Source organism: Lissotriton vulgaris, chromosome 3_2, assembly GCF_964263255.1.
Source record: "Lissotriton vulgaris chromosome 3_2, aLisVul1.2, whole genome shotgun sequence".
Classification (NCBI taxonomy): Eukaryota; Metazoa; Chordata; class Amphibia; order Caudata; family Salamandridae; genus Lissotriton; species Lissotriton vulgaris.
Window position 1 is genome coordinate 60,148,978 of NC_141690.1, and position 27,828 is coordinate 60,176,805.

Genomic DNA, 27,828 nt, shown 5'->3' on the forward strand with positions numbered 1-27,828 from the left:
AAGCCAGGGTCGTCCCCCTGCTGAAAAAATCTGGTGCGGATACCCTGACCTTAAAGAATATAGGCCCATCTCTCAGCTTCCCTTTCTAGCTAAGATGTTGGAACAGCACATACTAAAGATACTCTTGAGGTATCTGGAGGACCATCAGCTACTCCATGCTAGACAGGAGGGCGTTAGAGCTCATCATAGCACAGAGATAGTGATGGTGTCCGTCTTGGACGAGCTCAGAGTTAGGGCTGACAATTAACAGCCGAGTGCCCCTGATTTTATTAGATCTGTCAGCGGCATTCGACACGGTCAGTCATAACATTCTGCTCAACCGTCTCACCAATCTGGGTATCAATGGGCAAGCACATCAATGGCTAAAGTCATTTCTGTCTGGCCCCACTCAGAGTTCAGCTGGGCGAGCAGTTATAAGATCTGGGCTCCTTGACATGCTGAGTGCCCCAGGGCTCTGCACTATCTCCTCTCCTTTTTAATATCTATTTGCAACCCCTGGTGGAGACACTGACTCACATGGATTGTCAGGTCTTAAACTATGCTGATGACACCCAACATCTTATCCTGCTCGACAACTCCTGTCAGGCACAGGAGTCAGCTAAAAACCTGCTCAGGTTCACTGTAAATTGAATGACAGCCACAGAAAATAAATCTGGATAAAACCGAAGTGCTTGTCATTCCAACGAGTAATAGCCCATGGTGTGATCTCTTTTGGCTTCCGGAACTAGGAGTAGACCCGGCACCAATCCCGATCATAAAAAGCCTGGGGCTGAAAATCGATTCTGAACTGTCTATGTCTTGCCAAGTTACCACTGTAGTAGGAACCTGCACGGGCCTTCTCAGGCATCTACGGAAACTTGCTCCTCTCTTGTCAACATCCTCACTGCAGTCAATTGTCTCTGCCACTGTCATCTCTAGGCTAGATTACGGGAATGCCCTTTACATTGGCCTTCCCCAGAAGCTCCTCAGGAGACTACAGGTAGTACAGAATCATGTGGCTAGGCTCATCTTTAGACTCCCTAGAAAGACCTGAGCCGCCCCTCTGTTACATAAATTGCACTGGCTGCCTATTGAACAGAGAGCGCAGTTTAAGGGCCTATGTATCGCCCACAAGGCAATCTATGGTGAGGCACCCAAGTATATAAAAGATCGCTTGATGAAATATGTTTCGGCCGGGTTTTATGATCATCTGAGGCCTGCAGGTTAGCTCCCCCGAGGTACATCTCTAAATCTAAAGGGGGTAGAGCATTTTCTGCTTTCCTCCCGCAGATCTGGAATGATCTGCCAGAGTACATGCGCAGGGAAACCGCTTTGCTCATCTTTAGGAAGCTTTTAAAAACGTACCCATTTAGAGAGGCGCTAACAACTGTGTAACTCCTGCCACGGCTGCTGCCTTGACATTTCTGCCCTAGCGACTTGCTCACTCTTCTCTAGAAGCGCCTAGAGACCTGATGGTGATTTGCGCTATATAATAGTCATTTAACATAACATAACATAACAAAGCACTTCTGGTCACGATGTCGATCGAAGCAAAGCGCAAGACTTCTCCGGGGCATCAAGGTCATGGGGCAATTCTTACGAAGGTCTCAGGCTGCAAAAAGCACACACACACAGCGTCGCTGAGACACACTTGGAAACTTTGATGTTCCTGAGTTTCCACAGCAGGGAGCCTCTTCGCATCAAAGGGGCTACTCCTCCCACCACAGCAAATGAAGGCCAACCTGTTGCTGTCTCACCGGTCAGGACACCTACCAGACCCTGTCACATCCAAACCCAGACACAACCAGGCAGACACACGCTGGATGGTTAGGACAAGAAACCAGCCACTTCTAAAAGCGTGGTTTCTAGACACACAATTTAAAAACCATCTTCACAAAAAGATGTGTTATTAAATTCTGAGTTCAGGCACACTAAACTCCATCCCTCCATCTTATGCCTATGGGAAGATATGCTGAAAACATGTGACACAGCATTTCCCATTCTGTCCTATGGGCAAGATAGCCTTGCAAAGTGAAAAACGAATTTGGCAGTGTTTCACTGTCAGGAATTGGTACACACCTCTGTACATGTCCTACCTTTCACATACACTGCACCTTGCCCAGGGGGGTACTTTGGGCCTACTACATGGGTGTCTGGTGTGCATAAAAAGGAAAGGGTAAGGCCTGGCAAATAGGTGCACTTGTCAGGACAACAAGGCAGTTAACAAACTGCGTGCAGGCATTGCAGTGGCAGGCCTGAGATCTCTTTTTGGGGCTACTTGTGTGGGAGGCACAATTAGTGCTGAAGGTCCACTAGCAACATTTGTATTACCAGCCCTGGCACACATCGTGCACTTTACTAGGGACTTCAGTATTAAGACAAACATACCAATTATGGACAACCAATTACCATAACACTTTATACAGGGAGCACTTGCACTTTGACACTGATCAGCAGTGGCAAAGTGCCCAAAGCATCTAAGCCAGCAAAACGAAATCCATCACAGCATAAAAAATAGAAGAGGTAGAGGCAAGAAATCAGGGTTAACCATGCCAAGGAATGCCAAGTTTAACACTAATCATCACTCCATCCCGAAGAAAAAACAAAAGTTCAAGATAATTTTCGGTTCAAGAATGCAAGCTTTGGAAGCTGACCTAATAAATTAAGGATGCGTAACTATCAACTAGAAAGCAGAAAAGAGTTTTTCCCCCAAAAAAAACTCAACCTTTAGAAGACAACATACTATTGTCACACTTAAGTAATCAATTTGTTGCAGGTATCTTAATGATCATCCTCCTTGGTTATGCCCACAGTGCCACAGAATGGACCAGAAAAGTAATGGCTGGGTTCTGATTCTGTCCTACAATGTGGAAAAATATGACATTCTAACTATAGACTCCAAAGGTATCATAAACAGCAAACTCCATACAGAACAATATCAACATATTTATGGAAAGTAACTGCCATGTGTGGCTGCGTCTGGATCTCGAGCTCTTCGCTACACCCACATTTATGTGCTTAAACCCAGTGCTTAATTTAAAAAAGATAGAGTGTCGGTGCCCAAACTCTACTCAGAAGCTCGTGGTCAGTGCTATTAAATGTCAGTAAACCTAATGCCAAGGCTGCGTAATCTGGAATCCACCTCATGCCTTTTTAATCAACAACCAGCCACTCCTTGCCACGTCATCTAATTCCTGCAGGTTTCTGCTCTCTTCTTTTTCAAATGTTTTTCCGTCTTTCTCTTTCTCCTTCTTTCCCATTTATGGGGTTTTCCCTTTCTTGCTCTCAGAAAACTTCAGATGAGGAAAAATAAGTGACGGTACCCAAAAAGAAAATGCTTGTGAGCCCCATCGGCATCCACTGGCTCAAATTAGGCACTGCTTAACCACAAAAAACCCTTCTGGCCTGCTTCTGAACCTCACGCACTGCACCCAAACTTCTTCCACACAGAAATCCTAGAACAAACATGTGCCAAATCATGCAACAAGAGAGTCGCGATTCACTCTGCATAGGAGAAATATCTGCAGGCCTTGCAAGGGGTATGGAAAGAGCTATACAAATACCAATATAATCCAATATGTATCGTTTACTAATTTTGTTTGTAAACATTTTTTTCCAAATGTTACGGGTGCCAAAAAAGAGAAAGAAAGAAAACATTTACTTTATTAAGTGTTTTACAAATGTCACTTAATGCTATGGGTATGATTTAAACAAGCTTGTGAAATCATGGATGATCCAGTTCTGGTGCACCGATATTGACTAAACAGTTTCAATCATGTAGATTAAAGGGATTTATCATGAATTACAATGTCTGTTAGACAATGTTTAGAAATCCCTATTTGTTGCGCTAACGTGACTCCCACGTGCTTAGCATGCTTACCTCTACAGTCCTGTCAAGCGTCCCGCAACAGGTGTGACGCTCACGCATTTCAGTGCAGTGATCCGCATCACCGCACTGAAATGAAATGTCACGCATTTTGCCACCTGCTGTCAGGCGAGCCACCAGCGGCGCCTGTCACTGTGCCTGTGGCTCTCTCTGCTGCTCCGAGAGAGGTGTGCCTGCTTCCGTCGTGTCCCACAGTTAACCAGACTACTGCTGCAGCTCTCAGCTCTGAGAGCGCTACAAATTTATCGACTAGAGTGCCGTCTCGTCCGGCCCGGAACAGGAAGTTAGTAAAGCGGCGGGAGAATCGGAGAGCGCAGGCTGCCTGTTGCTCACAGCCTCTCTCATACCATGATGGCAGGCCGCCCGCCACAGGGGGTCCGGCTGCAGCATGAATCGATTGTGGTGCGGGCGGCACGCAAACAAGGCTGCAGAAGCAAAGCCCGTATAGGTTGTGATCTGGATTGGCCAGCGGTTCGGGTGAGATCGGCTGCCCTGGCGGGTGAGTGAGGTCTGCTGCCCACCGCGAGAGAGAGCGAGAGCGCTGGATGGGTTACATCTGCAGCCGCGGATCGGTGATAGCCGCATCTCTATAGAAGTGAGACCCGCAGCCCTGGAGGGATGAGACCCGCAGCGCTGCACCAGTGAGATCGGTAAACCCGGGCCAGTGAGATCTGCGAGCCTGAAAGAGGGAGATCTGATCGCAGGACCATGGAGCATGTGAGTACTGGGGCTGGCGTGTCTATTTCCTGCCCGGCCCTTTGAACACTTTTGAGAGTTGGGTTTAGGCAGGGAGAGATGTTATGGTAGTAAATGAACGTCCAGCAGAGAGGGCCTCCAGTGTGCTGACCCTGCACCCCTTCACCATACCTTGGGCATCCAGTGTGCTGACCCTGAGGCCCTCCTCCACTGAGGGACCCGCAGTGTACTGCCCTGGCCTCATCCCTCTCTATGGCAGTCTACATGCCTGCTCCCCATCGCTCCTGACATGGGGAGCTCCGTTCAGCACAGGGCCAGCTCTATCCACCCGCCACAAGGACAGCTCTGGTGCGAGAGGTGGAACTTTCAGTAATGCAGCAAGTGCAGTAGCACCTGGACCTTTTTGGTGAGGAGCCATTAAACCCCAATGATGCTTGTTTTACCTTACTAACCAGCCAGGTGTGCTGACTATCCCAGGCCACCTCCTCCACCACAGCATCATGTCCAGCTCAAGTGTAGAGGCGCAAGGATCAGTGTACGGACTCTGCTCACCGTGCTGGCTCTCCCCACTCTCGATCTTAGAGGTGCCCCAGGGTACTTACTGACCCCATTCACCCCCACATGAAAGACACCCCCATGGTCCTGACCCTACTCACCCGCACTGGCCCTCCTCACTCTCTACCTCAGAAGTATCTCTGGTTCCTGGTCTTAGCCACCCTCCACATCAGAGCTACCCCAGGGGTACTGGCCCTACTCACCCTCCACATCAGAGGTACCCCAGCGGTGCTGGCCCTACTCACCCTGCACATCAGAAGTACCCCATGGGGTACTGGCCCTACTCACCCTGCACATCAGATGAGCCCCTCCTCAACCTGCACCGCAAGAGCACTCTCAGTGCACCTACCTCCTCACTCTCCATCTCAGAAGTACCTCCAGGGTACTGACGAGGTGCAAGCCTAAAAAAAAAACAACCACAAAAAAAAACATCTCCTGACTTTGTGTCCATAGAGAGCCTTGTTGTAATATGTTGCAAAGGAGCTTCCTGATATTTGTACGATTCTAAGTATATTTACTTAGACATGAGTATAAATGAAAGTCGTTTAACCATTATTTCTTACGCTTTGCAGCAGTTAACGTAGAGTTTCTAGTTTGCTCAAATGGGTGTCATATCTGATATTTATAAGTTTCCCTCGTTTTTTCATAGCTTGGTTTTGCTGGCAAGAAAGTGTCACCCATAGTCATTAAAATGTCACTCATAATTACTCTTAAATTATGAAAATGTCACACATAGAAATCTGAAACCTTGGCAGCTATGCCTCTACTACAATGCTATACAATCAGGAAGGAAATAATTGAATATAATTTAACTATGATTTGCAGCAACTGTTTGGTAAAGTAGTTTACGGGAATAAAGGTGGTTCAAAAATATGCAATTCATTTTATTTCACAATAAAGCAACTTCAACTCCTTCAGAGTAGACAACATGTTACTGAAGTCACGGTAACTCCATCTAACCTCCACAAATAAAACGCGATTCGTAAGAGAAAAGGATTTCACGCTTTCTTCATACATTAACCTATACAAACCACAGAACAGTAGCATGAAGGCAAAAGGTTCATAAAAATGTTCACTCGCTGGAGGAAACGACAGTCTCGTGACACTCCGGAATAACAGTTTCTTACTCATACTACTGACTCGGAGTAAATCTCTTTATATGACGATTAAACCCAGACAAAATACAATTATTTGTTTTAATGCCAGAGGAAATTTGAGTTAGGTACCTGATATAAATAATCTTCAAACACAAAATAGTAGTCATCGTTACTTGCTGTCAGTTTAACATCCTGTGGTCAATAATAAAAAAGAAGACACGGTGTAAATTGTATGAACAATTTAATATATCGGTCCTGGTTAAATCTTACTTTAGTATACATATGAAACAGAATTCACAATAAGAATGTTAGCAAAGAAGGCATTCTTTAAAACCAAAATAGGTGTCTCTTCATATCATTGACTTCTTCTCAAAGTAGTAAGCAGTTTGCAGATTATAAGATGAGTGTCAAATGAATCAGAAAATTCACATCAGAAAAATTAGAGCTCACAGGAAGGGGGGTTTTAACTGCTTGGTGTTAAATGCAGTAAACAAAATATATAACCCCATAACCATTGAACACAAAATAATGACATAAAATAATGTAAACACTTCCACGATTGAGTCCATTGAGACCGTGTGTTAAACGCTAGCAAAAGTCACACATGTAACTGCTTCTTAACCAAAAACAGTGCCCAGTGCAGAAAGTAGGCTTTTTACATTACTCGCTGTTCTTTTGTAACTGTGGTCATAACTTTTCAAACACAATTAACGCCCATTCCCATGAGCAGAAAGACTTATAAAGCGATCTCCCCACTAAAAAGAAACCTTAGGGTTGGGTCAATGTGAAAGCTTAAAGGTAGATTGGGTTACCAATCTAGTGCTTAGAAGCAGGTGCAGGGGCTTTGGATAAGAGGGATTTATACATCGTATTCCTTTACGAACCCAATGAGTACTATAGATAATGAGCAGTGTCATTGAAGACAGGCTGAAATAAGCTGCTATTACCACTTACTCTACAGTAAACAATACTTTGGAACTGGGATTAAGCCTCTCATTCACATTTTTTGTATGAAATAACATTCAAAATGATAAAAGGATGCATTTTTTAAGGTAATTATGACATTTCCTACTGCTATGGGATTAGTACGCAGAATCCATGCAGACATTTTATTTCCCCTTCTATGTCAATATTACTTGTGCAACTAAGAGATGGAATACTTGAGGAACAATATCATATTTTAATTGAAACCGTATTACTTTTGCTCCTTGCTTTCAAAGGGCCTGATTACGAGTTTAGGTGTTATTTATCGGACCTGATAACAATAACACAGGGTACATTATTTATTAGGTGTATTAAATAACACCTATCACAAGTTTGTGGGGAATAACATGCTGATTTTGGTGTTTAACAAACCAAATTCCACACGGTACTGTAACTATAGTATGCCTTTCCCACGTTAAATTTCGGCAGGATTGACCTGCTTAAATTTGACAGTTGAGGTATTTAACACATCTGATAATCACGAGTTAAATAGAGCCAAACTTGTAGTTCCGACCCGCGCGTACACAGGGGTTTACGCTTGGATCTGAATTAGTCAACCCACTTGAAGTCAGGCCCTAAACATTTAATATATCCTTATAAACCCCCTGCTTTGCAGATAAAACATCAGCCATTCCCTTGGGAGGATTGTCATTTTATTGAAGTACTCACTTTGTAAATCAGGCTGTCAGCTAAGAGGTCGTGCTGTATCACGTTCGATTTGAGCTGTTCGTAGTACAAAATGTCCTACAAAAAACAAAGAGACTCGTCAGTTTTGTTCTTGACATGAACATCACGTTTAGGAACGATACATTCATGTTACAAGCAAACAGAAAGGCATGATTTTCCATATAAGAAAAAGCCTGAATATAATGTATTTTTGTTACAAGCGAGCCACGAAAGCAGGCTTTTTAGAAATGTTACTTTCATGGTAACTGACTGTATGTAGGGTTCTCCACAATTGCCATTGATCACTTCTTTTGGGGAGCAGGTTGTTTCTGTAGCATTCATTTTGCAGCACCAAGAGGACACAATTTGGCCTTTTAGCATATCACACCGTGTGAACTCTTCATTATAGAGATCTCTGGAGGGGTAACAAACCTACTGCAGAGAGAATCAAGACATTGGGCTTGTACATGCAACCACAATGCACTGAGCGAGTAGGTTAGCTGGCAGCTGCTGTCATGGAAATCATCAGTAAAAGTGCCAGCAGGGTGGGAATTAAATTAAGAAACTATAGCACAATAACAGAAGATGTTCTTACAAATCTACCTTTCTACTGTTTTATGGAAATACAAGTCTTTCCAAATATCATTATCAGAGGCCAAGAAACTAATTTATCCAGCACCTTCATACGAATCAGTCTGAAGAGGAGACATGTCTTTAAACTAGATAGGGGAAAGTCAAATGCAGGGGAAATATAGGGGAACGTCAAATGCAGTTACCATGATATACCACTGATATCATTTCTAGTAGTGCATAGTGTCACCTACGTCCTCTTTAGATAAAGATACTCCTCCTCACTTAACCATCTTTCTTGACATCTGAAGTTCAAACTACCATACACACATACTTTCCTCCATCATCTCCACTCAAGCTATTTCGTCCCTCTTGTCTTCTACTCCTCAATATTGCTTAGCCATTCTATGATGGTGAGTGTATGGCATCTGTCCACCCTTCCATCATCTCACTCTCTACACTACCTACTATTAAATAACCTTCATCCTCCCACATCTAAGTTATCACCTAACGTGCATCCTTAGCAATGTAAGACAGATGAACAAGAAAGAATCCTCCGAACATCTAAGACATGATCTCTGACTCCAGGCTGGAGCTTCTCTTCATAACTGAAACTTCGCTGTGCGATGATACATCCTCCATGCTACACAAGACTATCCTGCCCAGCTACCACATCCTGATCAGAAACCATCCTGACAAAAATTTGCAGAGGAGTAGCAATCATTTTCAAATGTCATTACCTGAACACTGTTTTAAATGTACAAACCTTTGGTAGCCAATGCTAATAAAATGATCAACTGCGGTGTGTTAATTTACCTAAAAGTATTACACCTATTTGGTTGTCCTAATGGGCGGAGTCTATAGTTGTTCAGTTATAAATGAAGTATTGATTATATTCTTAAGAAAATATTTTTGATTGACCTGGCACATAAAACCTTCAGTTCAGTTTGTTTCTTCAGTACAACATTTCCACAAGAAACTCATATATACAGTTGTTTTTGACTTATTTTCTCTTTCTTCTGATTTTAAGTTTTCAGTTATCATACAACCCCTTGGTTTTTATTCCTATACTCCAATAATACTCTGTGGTAGTGAATCAAATATAGACTTTTGGTGTTACAAAATCATATTTCATCATGTTCCTTCTGGAATACTGTAGGAAGCTGACTCTGTATATATTATACCAAAGTAAGAGTCCAGGGAGTTCCCAAAGGTATAGTAGAGGCTAAATTAGACAAGCACTAACAGCTCTCTTTGTGGTAGTGTGGGGGAGCAGTTAGGCTTATCCAGAGGGTGTATTAAGCATTTATTGTATTCACTCACTCAAGGCTGATGGCACACACTCATCAACTGAATCCAGACCAATAAGGTGAGTATAAAAAAGGTGTGCTTGGGCGTGGCTTGGATGGCAAGGCAGACAGACGCCTAAGTTCGGATCCTCCGCCACCCCGAGACAACGAACGGATATTGTAGCGGCGATATAGCCCCAAATGAACAACAAAGAAGTATAAGAGGTGTCTGAAGCAGCAGAGCACACGGAGGTGTGAGAAGACCCAAAGGAAAAAAGCGAACGGAGCAAGATTTCCCTGGAGAAGAACGTGACTGGAACATTAAGGAAAGAGCACAAGATGGCGATGCTCCGAGGCGACCGTGGAGACACACAGCAGCGGTAAGCCGCAAGAGAAAACCAGCGCATAGGGAACAAGAGGTCTAGCACCGGAGCCGAGGCAAGACCCGCAACATAGGAGGCCGGCCAACAAGTGTACCTAACCGGGGAAATAGAGAATAAATCGAGGGAAAAAGAACAACGCTCAAAGCGAAACTGGAAGCAACCACTGGGCGCAACCATTTTCATGCAGTGCCGGGCGCGAGGAGCTTCGCACTAAGCCGAGGTAGAGAAATGCTGTTTACTCATAATAGGCGGCTGCATCGGGGGAGGCAAGCGGCACGGACCAGAGCCATAGTCGAGTACAGAATCATAGACACCCACCCGGCAAGCGGACATAAACCCGGAATATAGCAACATCGGGGGCAAAATGGTGGTGCACTGAAGCAGTGGTGGAGATTACTAGGGCAGCCCAAATGGAGAAGACAGAAACAACGGGCCTTCGGAGGCTAATGAAGCCAGAGGTAGTGGGATCGTATCGGAAGCAGCATGGTTCGAGGGGTGTCCACAAGCGCCACCAAACCGGAAAACAAGGAAGCAGTCAAACGGGGAAGGGAAGTGCATGCCCCAAACAGTCAAAAGGCCCACGCACATAAGGACACACAGAGCCGGGAACGCAACGAAATTGAACCTGACAACAAAAGTAGGGGCAGCATCCATGTAGGAGGTAACATCTCAACACAGCGGACGGGGGTGCGTCGGCCAGTACAATTGCAAGAAGGGGGAACAGACCCAAGCGCTATAAACCTAGCCAAGCACTACCCCAGTCTCAACAAGAAGAAGCTACAGCAGTAGAAGTAGCAGGTGCGCCACGCCACCGCCCCGACACGCAACAAAGAGCACCACATTAGAGTAGCCTCAGGCATAAGCACGAACACATCGCCCAAGAGGGCTGCGCCCATGAACCAGAGGAGTTTCTAGGCAGAGCGTCCTGGGTCGGTGAGGCGAGAGGTCGCGGTACGGATACTCGAGCTGGCGGGAGCCAAGACAAGGACAAGGACGGTCCGGTGGGCGAGTAGATTTCGTGCTGACCCCGCACCTGCACATAGGGAAACAACAACAAAGAGCACAAAAACCGACCCAGCCAAAATTCAGAAAGACGACAGGCTGTGTACATACCTGGCCAGAAGGGGTTTCGAAGCCATGGCGGGAGGCGATGACAAGAATGCAAGTGACAGCAAAAGGTCAAGAAGGACCCGCCAGACTCTCCCTCAAAGCAGAAACAAGACCAAAAAAACGAAACAACAACACTGGACACACTCCTAAAGAAAATAAATGAAGGGAACGAGCTAGCCCAGTCCACGAAAAAGACAATAGATAACATGCAGCTCAAACTGGCCGCCATAAGAGCAGACCAAAGCAAGACGAACTGCAGAATCGACGCGGTGGAAAAGAGTTCTCCTGTAAGTGTACATTCCTAAACCAGTACAAAAGGTATTAATGCGACCTCCTTGTAGCATTAACTGCTATATGAAAATTATAATTAAAAGGAAATACAACGCAACAACATAAATAAACATTACTGATGGATACAACACGAGCACAAAAAAAGGAATCCTACAGTTCTGTGGCATGGCTTATAACATTCTAGGAAAATCACATAAAAATAGAGGGCCTGATTTACAGTTCGGCGCATGAATAACTCTGCCACAAATGTGGTGGATATCTTGTCTACTGTATTACATGTGCCATTGGATATAATGCTCTTTTAATATAGTGGACGGGATATCTGTCACGGTTGTGATGGAATAACCGGTCCATCTAACTCTAAATCAGGCCCTAATTCACATGTTAGAAACTTTGACTGGGACGACCATGCTTTGTGCATCAAACATCAGCTCCATTGCGATAAGCCCGCAATTGTGCCTACATCCTGGTCAACCACAAACCGTGATTTCTAAATTACAAGAACTAACTAAAAACCATGTTTCAAATACATCCAAAGAAAGGTTACTTACGAAGACATAACTGAATGCAGACGGCTAAGACACAATAAGGCAAGGTCGAGGAAGACCAAGGACAATGCCAATAGATCTGCGCACTTTTGGGAATAGTACATTGAAAGTGCAATGATACAAAAGATTCCTTGCATTGACTTGTAGCACGTTGTTTTTTGTATGTAGCTGGCCTTTACAGCAACATGCTTAATACAGTTCTAACTCGTTCTGATACTATCATGCTGGAATTTGTAGTTTTTACTCCTCTCTTTGATGACCATGTGCAGAACGCAAGACAGACATTGTTCTAGGTTGTTACTCCTGGGTGTTAGGGGTGGTCGGATTCACAGACCTTCTGTAGCATGTGTTCAGCATGGTGTTCCTTCTTAATCGGATTTGCATGTTTTTAGATATCCCCTAATAGAACTCCTTGAGTTCCTTGTGCCCTGTCATGTACTTTTGAGACGATCCCTAAGGAACTGAAAAGGACGTCTCTCACGTGAATCCACGCTTGGCTTACTGATTTTGACGTGACCACGCCCCCTTTACCTAGTGTTCGCCCTTCGTGCTTCATGGAAGCTACCGGAGCCTTGTTTCCCGATTTTCTTCCTGCCTCGAGTTCCTGATATTGTTTCTTGGCCATCGTTTGTGGATAGATCCTTGGTATCTTGCTGTCCACTCCCTATTTCCCCGGATTCCCCCACCCTCTCTCTCTCTCTCTCTCTCTCTCTCTCTCTCTCTCTCTCGGGGTTGCGTGACTTGACCCCGCTATCCTTCATTTCCGGATTCCACCTTATCCTGGGTTTTGAATCTATCATCTCTACCTGGCATTTTTTACTGTGTTAGTGAGTGTTGTCAGAGTGTGTGTGTGTCTGTCTAACGAAGTGCTAGTTCCGCTCCGTCTTTAGTTTAAGAGTCGGACTGCATTTCCTTTTGTCTTTTGTGAGTCCGTGACATTCTGGCCATTTGAAAGCCTTGTACCACTCTGTCTTTAGCTTAGGGGTCGGACGGAGCTTCTCATTTGTGTTCATGTTTTGTGTACAGCTGTTCTGCTCTGTCTTTAGCTATTGAGTCGGACGTGGTGTTTGCACTTCTGTCCCACTCTGTCTTTAGCTTAAGAGTGGGACGGAGTCTTTTCATCTGTGTTTTTTGTATTCTTGTTCTACTTTGTCTTTAGTTCACAGGCCGGACTGGGTTTGCCTCATTTGGCTAGTACTGTCCATATCGCGCTATTTTTTTTGTGCACAAGCCGGTAAGACTCCCCCTGGTTGTGAGTTTTTACTTCACTTCTGTTGCTCTGAAAGCAGAGTTTAACTCCTATCCTCCCTGGCGTACTTCCTCTCTGGAGTTCCCTGGTGTCTCTTCATTCAAGGTCTGACGCTCACTATCGTGGGGTAAGTGGAGCTTTATGTTGAACACATGTATATAATTCTTGGCTGTTTTAAGTGAAGTTACAAGCATTGTGTATTTTTTACAGCCTTCTCCTGTCTCCAAGTCTGCCGCTTCAAAGTCCAGCTGGGGGAGAGTTGGTACACTCCTTGGAATATTCCCCCCACACTTTTTGGGAGCAGTCGGCATTGAGTGTGTATATATCCCACTCTTGTCATTGCTGTTTGGAAGTGTGGAGGACTTTCATCTTCGCTTCTGTGGAACTTGCCTCCTCCCCATTAGGGGAAGCTTGACACTGGGTCCAAAAACATCTCTAATGTATAAGCTATCCGCTGCAGCTGACAGGGACACAACACCCAAAGACCAGGTATTTGGAAATAATAACTCCATAAGATGGAAAGTGCAGGTGAAACGGACTAGGTTAAAGAATCACATAGATAGTGGAAAGCAAGCTCATGACTGATCAGTGAGGACAGCTACCTCGGACAAAGCAGTATGGTGTTGCAGAAAATGCTGCTGCAAAATAGAGGGCCTGATGGTACACTAAGGGGCTGATTCTGATGCGGGTTGGAAATGCTTCCCGACTGAATCAGGTTGGAAATGGTTTCCAACCCACTCGGAATGGGACAGTCTGACTGACGGAGTACAATGCATCCAGATGCTTCCTGATACGATTTGGTTGGACTCCCATTGACTTTAATGGGAGCATATGTTCCTAACCACATCATAATTGGGCCCTGGGTCATTCCCAATCCGATTTGGAAGGAGCAAATGCCATTAGGAGGCCTTCCTAACCGCATCAGAATCAGGCCCTAGGTGGGAAAACTTTCCAACCCGCATCAGAATCAGGCCCTATGTGTTAAGATAGGATGATGGGCCACACACCTGTTAGGAGAAAGAGCTGAAAAAGCAAGCCCAATCTCTGGAGCAAAGGAATAACAGCTTTTGCCTGGAAGAGCCACATCAATGTAATGGATGATTTCGTGTCTGTGACCCCCCGCAAAAAGTCAATGTGTAAATAGTTAACAGGAGTAATTCACCTTCTATCCGCATAATTTGCAAACTGGAAATCTGTATGACATCATCAGTTTAGAACGGATCGATATAAGTTCTTAAGCAACATATAGCAAATTATTGCAGAATACAATTTGTCTCGAAGTGAACACTAAACTGTAAAGGACATATTCACTTTCATCTATTGGGTGAAACATAAGTTTTAAAATGTAAACCCAAACTCTAAAAGCACATTCTAACAATGCAATCACCCAAGATGAAACTCAAATGGATTACCACACCGTGCATTAACAATCACTGGAATTAGACTTTAACCCCCCCTCCCCTCCCCCTCTCCCCGACCCTTGCTAAGCCTTTTTTGACCTGTTTGGGGTAGTTCGCACTTAGCCCCTGTAACCATTTGTCAACATAAGGTATCCACATCAAATCTGTGTCCTTCTTTTCCAACACTCTAAGGTTTGTACATTCTCCTTGAGAGGACCCAGAAATTAGCCAAAATAAAGCTACATGTTTGTTTTCTTGCAAAACAAAAGTGTTACAAACAAAAGTATCTGTTTTTTCCTGAAAATGGTATCAACACAGGGTTTCTGGTGCTGAAAGGACCATCTTATCAGCTTTCAGGGACAGGCAGACTTGTCAGAAAACCAAAATTGCCTACACATATTTGGCATTTTACTGGGACATAGCCTACTGTTGCTATTTTTTGTGCTTCTAGTTAGTGGTTGAAATGTGTATGAAAGCAATAATGGACCCTGGAAAGCTATACATTTCTGCTGAAGAGTAGACAAAATGTTGAATTCTTCAAGGGGTCATTTGTGTAGATCCTTCAAGGTTGTTTTTATAGAAACTAACAGTTGAAAATAAAAAATATTGAAATTGAGTTGAAAAAAAACAACCATTTGTGCCAACATTTTCACAAGTAACTTCTTCTAAGTGTGACAGATGTTTTAAAGCAATATACTGTTGAATCTGCTGGACCCTTCTGGTTGCCAGGATATATAGGACTTGTAGGTTCACCAAGAACCAGAGGAACCAAGAGCCAATAACTGAGCTGCGTCTTGCAAAGGTTTTTCATTGTGTACCGGGTATATACCAATTAATTTGGTATAATATAAAGAAGGACAAATAGGTACCAAGGAAACCTATATATTTTCGAAATGGGAACAAAATATAAAGTTTAGAAGCAATGGGTATTTGTACACCTCCAAAACGGTGGGTAGCCATACAAGCATGTGAAGTAGAGGTCATTTTTCAAAAAGGCTACTTTTTTTTTTACAAATTGTGTTACAATTGGAAGGCAGAAATGCAAAGGAAGTCAATTGGTAATAACACTTGTTCTACTGTTCTGTGTTCCCCTAAGTCTCCAGATAAAAATTCTACCTCACTTTTGTGGGTAGGCCGAGTGCCTGCGACAGGAAGTGGCGCAAAACGCAACGTGGACACATCGTATTTTCCGGTGAAAACAGACCCTTTTTTGCAATGAACCTAGCTGTGGATTTTGGACACTAGCTCTGCCTGCACCTAAGGAAACCTGACAAACCTATACCTTTTTTTAAATTAGACATCCAGGGGAATCCAGGATGGGGTGACTTGTGAGGCTCTCACTAGGTTCTGTTACTCAGACCCCCTTGTAAACCTCAGTCTTCCCATTAAAATGGTACATCATTTGTGTGGGTAGGCCTAGTATCCGCAATAGGAAACGCACAAAAGAGCGCACAAAAGGCAACGTGATCATATCACATTTTTACAATGAAAATGGACACTTTTTCACAATGTGCCTAGTTCTAGAATTTGGACTCTCGCTCTGCGGGCACCTACTCATACCTAGCAAACATATGCCTTCTTTTAAACTAGACATCCAGGGGAATCCAGGATGAGGTGACTTGTGTGGCTCTCACCGGGGTCTGTTACCCAGAATCTCTTGCAAACCTCAAACTTTGTAAAAAAAACCTTTTTCCTCACATTTCTGTAATGGAAAGTTCCGGAATCTGCGTAATTACACAAACGTCTACCCACCCAGCGTTCCCCAAAGTCTGCTGATAAAAATGGTTCCTCACTTGTGTGGGTAGGCATAGTGTCCGTGACAGGAAACGGCCCAAAACGCATTGAGGACACATTTTTCCAGTGAAAACGACCCCTTTTTTTTTGCAATGTGCCTAGCTGTGAATTTTGGAGCCTAGGTCTTCCGACACCTTAGCAATCCTAGCAAACCTATACATTTCTTAAAACTAGACATCCAGGGTGACTTGTGTGGCTCCCACCATGTTCTGTTACCCAGAAACCCGTGCAAACCTCAAACTTTGTAAAAAAAAAAAAAACATTTTCCTCACTTTTCTGTGATGGAAAGTTCTGGAATCTGCATGGATCCACAAACTTCCACACACCTAGCATTCCCCAAAGTCTTCTGATAAAAATAATACCTCACTTGTGTGGGGAGACCAAGTGCCGCAGCAGGGAACGGCCCAAAACATACTGTTGAGACTTCAAAATTATCGATTACAAAAAGATCTTGTTTTAGTAGCTAGTCACCTATGTTTTTGTTCCCGGTCTCCACAGCCATCTAGGGAAACCTACCAATCCCAGGCATTTATGAAAACTAGACACTAGAAGGAGTCCAAGGAGATGTGACTTGCGTGGACACCCCAACCTTTTCCTACTCAGAATCCCCTGCAAACCTCAAATATAGCTGGAAAAAATCACATTCTTCTCACATTCCTGTGTGGGAAAGTGGTGAGATCACCGGTCTGACACAAATTTCCTACAACCCAGTGTTCCCCCAGGTCTCCCAATAAAATTGGTACCTTACTTGTGTGGGTGGGCCAAGTAATCGCTGCAGGGAAGGGCCCAAAACATAGTGTGGAGACATCAAAATTATCTATCACAAAACAACCTAGTCTTGCATGGGGGACACCAGCGTTTTTGGTCTCGGGCTCGGCAGTCATCTAGGGAAACCTACAAAACCCCCACATTTCTGAGAACAAGACACCCAGAGGAGTCCAGGGATGTATGGCTTGCATGCATCTCCCAACGTTTTCCTACCCAGAATCCCATGCGAACCTCAAATTTGGCAACAAAAAAAATCACATTATCCTTACATTTCTGTATGGGATTGGTAGGACATTTGTGCCATGCACAAATGTCCTACCACACAGTGTATAAAAAAGCCAACATAATCCCTGGTTCCTAGTGGGCTCTCTGCCCCACCCCGGGGGGGCAGATTAGAGGCTATGGCCCCCATCTGCCTCCCGGAGGGAAAAAAGATTGTGGCATTTTTTGGGGGTTGGGGACATTGGCATGCCATATGGGTCAGCCCCCACACATACATATAAAAAAACAAGAATCACAAGTGCCTAGTGGGCTTTCTGCCCTCCCCATAGCAGTTAAGGGGCTATTGTCCCGATCTGACTCTCGAGGGTAGGCTGTAGGACTGTGTCAAATTGGTTTTAAGGTGGGGGCATTGGCATGCCCATTCTGGGCAGCCCCCATCCCAATTTTTACAAAACAATACTGGGTGCTTAGTGGGCTTTCAGCCTCACTGGGGGACAGGCGATGGGAAATTACACCGATCTGCCTCCCGAGGGGGGGGGGGGGCGAAGGACTGTGGCAAATTGTTTTTGGGGTTGGGGCATTGGCATACCCACTCTGGGCAGCCCCCACCCCTAGGAATAAAAAAAAAAGAATCCTCATTGCCTAGGATCAGGGGCTATTGCTGGGGATCGCCCTCCTGCAGCGATCCCCAAGCAGGGATCCACTAGGGAGGGTAATATTGGAAAGGGGATATTCTACCCTATCCAATGGTACCTCTCCCATGTGTTTCATTGCTCGAAGGCTGAGATAGCCCCACGAGCACCGAAGCAGTGAAAAAGTGTCAGTTTAATCTTCAATGTTATTAAGTCAGCGCGCCATCGTCATTACATTGAAAATAAAAAAAATGCCTCTGGAGGTTGTGGAAGCTCTTTCCTGCCTCCTGAGACAAAAACAAGGAAAACCCTCTGCTGTCTGCAGCAGAGGGATTTTGTGCTAGTTTATGTGTGCATGATGGAATGGTTCCATCATGAGCACACTAGCACTGGTGCTCATGACGGAACCATGAGCACCGAAAGGGTTAAACAAATTTCTTTAAAAATGCATCAGCTAGTTACAGTTAACAGAGTTATCAACACAATTTAATGGAATCACTTGGCTATTTTGGCAAAGCATATTTTGAGAGGTTGATGTTTACACAAGCAGAAATAAGTTTAAAACCAAACCTCACTTTCCGGTGTAAGACAAATAAAAGGTTTAAGAGATTTCCCTAAACTTCTGTGTAGCATTAAGGACTGTCACAATAGTAATTTTGACTTTGAGAGTCTAGCTGCTACAAGGTTAATAGCAAAAATATATTTCCTTATGTAGACAATCCCCTTGTCCTAACTCACCATCAAATTACAATAGAAGTATACTTTTTAACAACACCCACCTAATTAAACACTTTACGTATAGTGGGTGATTTCTGCCCCTTTTGCACGAGAACCCCCATTTTTTTAGCCTGATGCTGCTGTGTTTGTTTTACTTTGTGTGCTGGGACTGCTAACTAGGCCCCAGAGCATGTGCTCTACCCACCAAAACAATTGTCTATGCTCTTAATTGGCATATTTAACGTATATGTTAGCCCCTAGTATGTGGTACAACGTGTACTCAGGGTCTGCAAGTTAAATGTAACTAGTGGACTGCAGCACCCATTGTGCCACCCATTGCATTCACAGTGCAAAAATGATTGCAGGCCTACCATTGCAGCCTGTCTCTGCAGTTTTAAAGATAGAGAGTTGACCTGTCACAATAGCCCCTCCTATTAAATATTAATAAGTCGGCCTTAATGTTCATGATGCAGGATACAGGGGATTTAAAAGTAGGACATGCACAAGTTTAATGGTAAACATGTAGTTAATGTAAAAATGCCTTGTAGGAAAGTGCCCTAGTTATATGGTCACCCTGATGACACCCCCACCCACATAATACACACGAGGGGTGGAGAGGAAAACGACCACAAACAGAGATGAAAACAAGCAGTGATACAATTATATGTTTTGAAAAACTGCCCTCACTCTCACACAAATGTGTGTGACATGCTTCATCATCGGGTCTGCTTACAAAATGCCCTGGCATAGCCACGCACAGGGCGGAGCATAGGGAGGGGGAACACAAAACACAAAGACGAAAACAAATTTGGAAGTGACAGACAGTGCTCACAACAGAAAGTGTTAGCCCAGGACTGGGTACAGTGATAGAACAAAGTGCAGTCAAATTAGTGAAGTTAAAACTGGCTCATGGATACCTGCTCAGCTAGTGTGGTACAGCGATGAAAGTCGATCCAGCGGTATGTGGCGCTCGTTGCTCAGGAGATCATTGTCATTAATGTTGCAGGCGTCTAGAAAATTGACAAATGTTTGTTGTACCTGTGAGATTAGTCACCCAGTCGGAACCACATGTTCAATTACCACGCTTGCCTTTACAACGCATATGCCTTTACCACACATTCCTTTACAACGCATGCCTTTACAACAATTTTTGTAGTAAAGGCAGTTAGTGCTCTAGATTTGGAACAATTGGACAGGGGGTGGAGGGGGGGTATTGGAATTCCTGCCCGGACTTCCTGCTTCCTTCCTTTCTGCCTGCGGCGTGGAGAGAAGTTTTGTAGACAGGGTTTGGGTCGAGGTAGTTTTCAGGGCTAGGGGACGGGTTTTAGGTCTCAGTGTGGGGAGTCAGGTTAGGTTTTAGGGTTGGGCCAATTTTAGGTCTCAGGGCAAGGTGCTGGGGTGTTTTTAGGGGGGTGGTCGGAGTTGCTTTTAAGGCTGGGGACTGGTTTTAGGGCTCAGGGTGGGGGGGTTGAGGTGTTTTAAGGGCTGGTATTGGAGAGGTTTTAAGAGTTGGGACCTGGTTTAAGGGCTTAGGGCGGGTGGCTGGAATGTAACCTTTACCACATAAATGCCTTTACCAATCATGCCTTTACAATAAAATTCATTGGAAAGGCATGCATGGAAAAGACGCAGTTGTGATAAAGACAGCATTGTTAAGGCATGCGAAGATATTGCATGCGTCGTTCTGTCATACAACTCGGCTTTGAATGACCATGTGACATACTTGTACTATTCAAATCATCTTACTAGTCTGTAAAATGCTTTGGTTTCAAATTCTCTGGTTGCGGACCTCTTTACGTTTCTCTAAGCCAGATGTCTTTGTAACGAACAGGGCAGGGTGGGGTCAATCCTGTTGATTGACAACTGGACAAGCAGTGATTATTAATGAACTTGCATAGTGGTGGTGGTGGCAACTGATGTGTGCATGTTGGGTTGGACATGCATCTTGCTGTCCCCAGGCAGATATGTGCACTTGATACCTTCACAACCTACGCTGCAATAGGGGTGGGAAGCAAAAAAAGATTGCCTTGAGTCTCCTATGGAACCATGTTTTCTCTTGTCCCAACCGATTCTGGTGCTGTTTTCATATATTTTACTATGAAAATTGCATAAGAGCATTGTTTAGATTGGTTCAAGAACGTATCCTGATGATGTGTAGTCCCTTGGGTCATTATAACCCAAGACAGATCAGTGGTGGGTGAAGTACAGAGACTGTAGCCAAAACTGTGTGCCTTTATTTTGAAGCTGTTCAGTGATTGGCCAAGCATTTTATTTCGCTTTGCCCTGTAATGTGATGCTCTTCTTTTAAAACCTCCGTGCAGAGCATTAGTGAGATTACTGTCTAAGAGAGAGCGGTAGAGAGAAGTCTGACCCCTTATCTTGCTCGACTCAACTAGGTCACAGCTAGCACTTTCATGTAGGCCCTAAAAATGCTAGGGACAGTCCTAGCCTAAGGTGAGGCTGTTCATGCTCCAGTAGTCCGAGTCATAGAAAATAAGAACCTGGTATGTAAAATCTTGAAAAGTCTGTTGTGTTTGGAACAACTGCACCGTGCATTGGTTCTACTATGATAAAAAAAAACATCCGGGATAAGACTGTGCTCTTGTAAAGCATTTTTTTATGCATCATTACCTTTAACAAGTTAGAAAAAGGTAGATGGTAAATGGAAGTTACATGAATGTATCATCCATAGTTTGATTAAAAAATGATCATTGTTCACCTTACAATTGAATACAATCAAATGAATTAAGTATGTAAGAGAAACATAAAAAAAAAATACAGACAAACATTAAATCTGCCCCGTGCTGTGGGTCCTAAAACACAGCAAATAAAATTTGCTGTTAAGTCACCACCCTATTTTTTGTATTGAATAATTCGAGGTAATAATTCCATAAACCTGACGAATTGATTACTCGAAAGCAATAAAGTTTAATATTACTCTACAGGGTTAAATCTTTTGCATTTAACGTAAGTGATTATAGTCCATCAGTAAAAATGTGACATGTCTGCTGAAGCCAATCATTGATTCATAGATCAACACACACATCCACTCCCTCATCCATACTGACACTCTCACACTCACTCACCCATGCAGTCATTAACATATCCTTTCACTCACCTATACTGCATTTCACATACCCAGTTACTCACCCGTATACCACTGGCACATGCACTCACTCACCGACACAGCCTAACACACTCACTCACCCATATAGCCCATCATACACACACACTCACTAACCCATACAACCATTGACTCACTCACTTACTCATCCATACAGGCAGTCACACACCCCTCACCCACCCACACAGATACTCAGACACCCATAGAGATATTCAGACAACCAATTAGTCACACACCCTTACAGCCACTTAGGCACCAAGTGACAGACTGATACAGACATTCACACAACCAGTCATTCACCCATATAATCACTGAGACATCTAATCACTCACTTATACAGTCAGTCAGGCACCTACTGAATCATCTAAACAGGCACTCATACACGCACTGATTCACCAATACTACTTGGTGTATATATATTTAACACACTAAAACACTTATAGTCACTGGAAGATGTCATCAGGGTCATTTGAGATGTCATCAGTGATGTCGCTGAACTATAACATAGCGTAACCTTTAGTTTTTGCTGTACGTATGTATACTAAGAAACGAGGTCTCAGAACAAAAAACTGCTTATATCTGGAAACACAGCGACAGTAACCTTCCATTTCTCAAAACAAATCTTTCATAGGTGTTACAATTTTCTTTTGGAAGTTCATGCCCAAGGATCTCAGAACTCATATCACTCTAGTTATCTTCAGGAAGCAGAAGACAAATCACCCTTTCCATCTCTTCTTGAAATGTGTTGCTTTTTGTCTGATTAAGTGTGACCTAGTCATATCTGACTTGAATGTGTAATTGTGTATTCACTATAATCTTTCATTTACTCTATTTGTCTTCTTCATTTTTGTAAACTTCTAAGGCTACTTCATACCATATACAGATGAATAATGTAAAAGTGCAGGACAGAAAGACTGCGTCAATGACACTATGGTTGTCCAACTTTCTTACAAAGTGCATGCTTTACCTCCAATAACAACAAAAGAGAGCTTTTTCAGGGGAAATTTCACTGTTATTTTATTACTTTACATTTGCTTGTTTTCATTATGTAAATATATTTACTTAATTCTTACCAATCGTCTTTCAGATGCTTAATACCAGATACATTCACCAGCCACTTTCTACAGGCTTAGCCAGTCACAATCCATCTTAAGTGAAATTTGCACTGCAGCATTTGATAATGATTCAATTCAATTTGACTTGTATGTCCATTAGGTTTGACAAGATTTCTTTGGGTACAAAGGATGGTTTAAAAGTAATACAAGAGTCAAAATGTCCATACTCGTTAGATTTTGTAGCAATAAATATAAAGCTTTGCAAATTTTAAAACATGGTAACTCATTGATTCGTACTTGGAGCTTTGTGGGGCATTTTCTACTGCGAACAGGGACTTCAGAGGTCCAGGAGTCCACGGGACCAAGCAGCTGCCTGTCATTTGCCCCTCCCACCATCGGCTGTTCAAAAACTCCTCGCGGCACCCGCTCTGTGGTTGACGCTTCGTACTTGCCGCTTTGTGGGGCATTTTCTGCTCCGAACAGAATCTGAGGTCCAGGAGTCCATGGGGCCATGCTGCATCAGCCCCTCCCACCAACGGCTGTTCAAAAACTCCTCACACCACCTGCTCCACGGGTGACGCTTCGTACTTGGAGCTTTGTGTGGCATTTTCTGGTGCGAACAGGGACTCGAAGGTCCAGGGGTCCACGGGGCCACGCAGCTGCCTGTCATCAGCCCCTCCCACCACCGGCTGTTTGAAATCTCAGCGCGCCACCCGCTTCGCGGAACGCGCGCGGGCGAATCCCGGGCCAAGAGCGGGCCCGTCTGAGCCCGTCCGAGACTGTGCGAGGCTGGGCTGGGCCATACCCCTTGGTTTTGCAATTTAACCCCTGGGGATTACTATAGAAACTACTATAGAAACTGTGAGTAGCCGGACACGTTCAGAATTGCAAAATGTATTTCCATATTCCAGGCAACCCGGCCATTTATATATGCGACCCTAGAGCATCACTGGCCATGATATTAATTTTATTATTTCTTTCTTTGGTATATTTTGAAATTTAGGTGATAAATAAGCTTGTAATATTCTAAGATATATGTAGGACTTATAAAGTGATTAGGATATACATGTAGGACTTATAAAGTGATTAGGATATACATGTCCGTGATTGTACTGTTTAATACAATTTTAACTGTATTCAAAAGTATGATTCTATAGGATGATTATCTAACATTTACATCAATTTTTGGCTTACTGGTTTTTGTGTCTATTTTCTAAATTTCCCCGTACGCAACTATTGGTATTAGTAGCATTTTATATAACGGGTACCTTGCAGTATATTACCTAGCAAATTATTAGGTCAGCTTTTGGCCACTGGGCGTTCTTCGGTTGATGCTACATCCTATCACAATAAATACGACATTATCCATATGTTGAAACGTAAACTGCAAAAATGAAATAAAATCGTAGCTGAACCCCCAGGTTTCACCATTGATTCCTATCTCGTGAAGGCGTTTAGCGCCATCAGTGTCAAAATAGACAGGGCAGAACGCCGCCTTTGGCTAGGACTAGGTAGCGTATCTGGTCCTGTAAATGCAATTAGTTTGTCAGCAGAGTCAAATGCAAGCAAAGACCAAGACAGTGTCCCTACTATGAACCCTGTAACCCCAGACCCTGTCCTGAATTCCCACGAACTTCTTGAAGTTCCTTGTCTGCCGTCATATAATGGGTCACCCACTCCAAAAAGGAAAAGTAGTTGTAGAAAAACCCAGCAAAAACTAGGGGCAACTAATAAAGATACAAAAGTCCGATCACCTAAATCTGCTGTGGAGCATTTGGGTGATGCGCAGGTCAACCATATTTTAGCTGCTCTAACCCTTAAACTAGAAACCTATTTCAAACCACTCCCTGACAAAATAGATAAATTAAATGGAGAAATTGTTAGACTTAGTGGGGTATTTAAGCACCCCAATGAGCCACCGAAAAAAAATACAAATAGGCAGCAGGAAGGATCACAAGCTGCCCACAATATAGGAACACTATCAGTTTTAGGTGTTGCATCTGATACTTATAGGAATGAGAGGACTAGTGAAGTGGCAAGTACTAGTTTGAGCGTAGGTGTTTCAAGATTAAATACAGCCCCCTTAGGCCAAAGAAAGCAATTGACTAGGAGTAACTATCTGACAGAGAAAGAACGAGAGGAGCGAAGAGGAAATAAATCAACCAATCTATCCCCGAATGCTGTCCTTATGTGGCAGTACTGGTGAATGTCCCCCCTCTTAGTCTGTGTCAAATGAAAACACTTGCATCTCTTAAAAATAAAATGGTGCACTGGCTAAATCGGAATTGCAGCTATCTTATTAATCATGCAGACCAGATCCTTACGACTATAAGAGTTAACTGGATTGGCCCCCTAAGAAAATCAACAAAGGGTGACTGTTTCAAATTAATTTTAAGAACCCACACTATGCCAGGACGTCTTTGGACAGAGCTGCAGCTCTACCACTAAATGATTCTAGTACCTTATTAGTCCCACTTGGTTTCTTCTATAGCCATTTAAAACAAGTATTACCTACGGGAGTGGACCAGGAATATCGTAGAGCCAATTGGGGAATGCCACCTCAGTCGCATTTTGCCCTTCCCATATATATTAGATATCAATTACTCAGTAAGCTTGAGGAAAACGATTGACAACGTTTTGCCTGCCATACCATAGGAAAGGCAGGCTTTAGGGGTACTGATCAACAATGGGCAGAGAGGCCAGCAGGACAGGTGCCAGTAGAACCAGTGCTAAGTGCACTGGTAGCCTCAAATATAATTGTAAAAAATTATTTAACTGAAGAGCAAGTGGTGACTCAAGGTGGAAATATAGGTCAACCACTAGAAGAAGAACTTGCTTACCAGGTTATGATCCCCATAATTGATCAGTCTGGGGATGGTCAGCATGTAACTACCCAGCCAGTTGATAATATAGTTAGACCCATAATTAAAAGGTTCACTATAGCCTCGTGGAACATAGTCGGACTGGCAAAAAAGGGATATGTTAGGCTGGACAGACTTTCTCTATAATAATGATATTATATGTCTCCAGGAAACTTGGTGTACAGATTATGTTAAATTCACAGGTACTTTGGCTACACCATAAAAATAGCCGGGATGTTTTGTTAATTAAATTCTATAATAATTTGTTTGATTGTACACGCTATAAAGTTGTAACAGAATTGGAGACTGTAATTGGTAAATTGAGCACTGAAGATGTCAACTTTGACATAATATGGGTTGGAGATTTTAATACGTCAACATGCCCCTTATCTATGACCAAGGTTTGTGGGTTCAGGCAACGACTGTGTGCACTTTCCTCATAGCCTTTATGGAGATACACTAAATACCGCTTTGGCTAAACTTGACCTGGATATAATGCAGTGTGTAAGAGATGGGTCTGGGAAATTGATTCCAACCTTCACTGGTAGAAATGCAAATACTATCATCGATCATGTATTGGTTTCCGCAAATATTGTTCCTTTCTACACCACGCCATGGATTGACAAATTACTACTTAGTGATCACAACTGTATTATCATGCCATTAGCTGTGTGGGGCAATAGATCCCCAGCAATACAAACTATAGTGGGCAACATTGCCCCGTATAGACCAAATGGCAAGAGAATAAAATGGAAAGGTGTCAACCCAGATAAGGTACTAAATAATATTTTCTCTGAATGTAATACTGAGATATTTGAGAACCTGGATGTTAATACTGAACCAGCACAGATTTTAACGAACTTTTGTAAAATCAATGGGATTATTAATACTATTTTGACTAAGACATCAAATACGAAACTCATTCTGAATAGAGAATGGGTCAATAATGCTTGCACCTCCTCATTGAATCTATTATAACAAGCACTGTCTAGCAGTAACAGGGATATGATGCTTGTTAAAAATTTAAGAATGGATTATAAATTAAATTAAAACAGAGGAAGAGAGAGCTCCAACAGGAGGCCTGGGACAAACTTGCCCTGGCTGCAAATACATCCAATAGCCAGTTGTTCTGGGAAACAGTCAATTCTCCTTTCTTGAAAAATGAGGTTGTCCCTGAATTGATATCCCATGTTAGTAGTGAGGCATGGGTGGTACACTTTTCTAGCATTTTTAACCCGGTGATATAACTACAAAGGACCCTATTGACCCAAGTATCTGGTCGATTATGCCTCTAAAAATTACATTAGCTGAGGTTGAACAAGGAATTAACAGCAGTAAGAGAGGGAAAGCCCCTGGCCCGGATGGCGTTCCAATAGATGTTTATAAACCCATACCTGCTCTTTGGGGACCTATACTAAATAGAGTTTTTAATGCCACTGTAATGGAGGGGGCTCCCCCTACTTGGGGCGAATCAATCATTATCCCCATATATAAGAAGGGGAATAAATCTGAAGCCAAAAACTATCGGCCAATTTCTCTTTTAGATTCGTCAACAAAGTCATGAGTATGATTTTACTGGTTAGGCTAGAGGAGTGGGCTGAGGATAACGGGATTTTAACACAAACCCAAAATGGCTTTAGGAAAGGGCGGGCAACCCTTGAACAATGCATTAATTTAGAATTGTTAATCGGAAAATATACATGTGCCAAGCAAGGGTCCCTCTACCTATGTTTTGCAGACCTCAGCAGCGCATTCGATCTAGTGAACCATGCCATACTTTGGCCGATTTTACTTGACCTTGGAGCCCCTGAATCCATTATTTACTTCCTGGCAAGGCTTTATGAAAAATTACTACCATCAGTAAGGTATGTCCAAAGGGGCGAGTATACCCCTAAATTCAATGTTAAATGTGGCATCCAACAAGGCTGCGTTCTCGCACCATTGCTTTTTAC

The 27,828-nt window shown here is 43.4% G+C and overlaps 1 protein-coding gene across 2 annotated transcripts in view; it reads right to left on the minus strand.

The window, feature by feature from the left end:
• TBC1D19 (TBC1 domain family member 19) overlaps window positions 1-27,828 on the minus strand; it is a 989,099-nt gene that overhangs the window by 321,264 nt on the left and 640,007 nt on the right. The window contains exons 12-13 of one of the 2 annotated variants that reach the window (XM_086964505.1): window positions 7,867-7,941; window positions 6,343-6,405 (exon numbers count right to left, since the gene is read on the minus strand). In XM_086964505.1, coding sequence (XP_086820631.1) covers window positions 6,343-6,405; window positions 7,867-7,941 — 138 coding nt within the window. The remainder of the gene's footprint in view (window positions 1-6,342; window positions 6,406-7,866; window positions 7,942-27,828) is intronic. The other variant, XM_086964506.1, reaches the window with a different exon arrangement.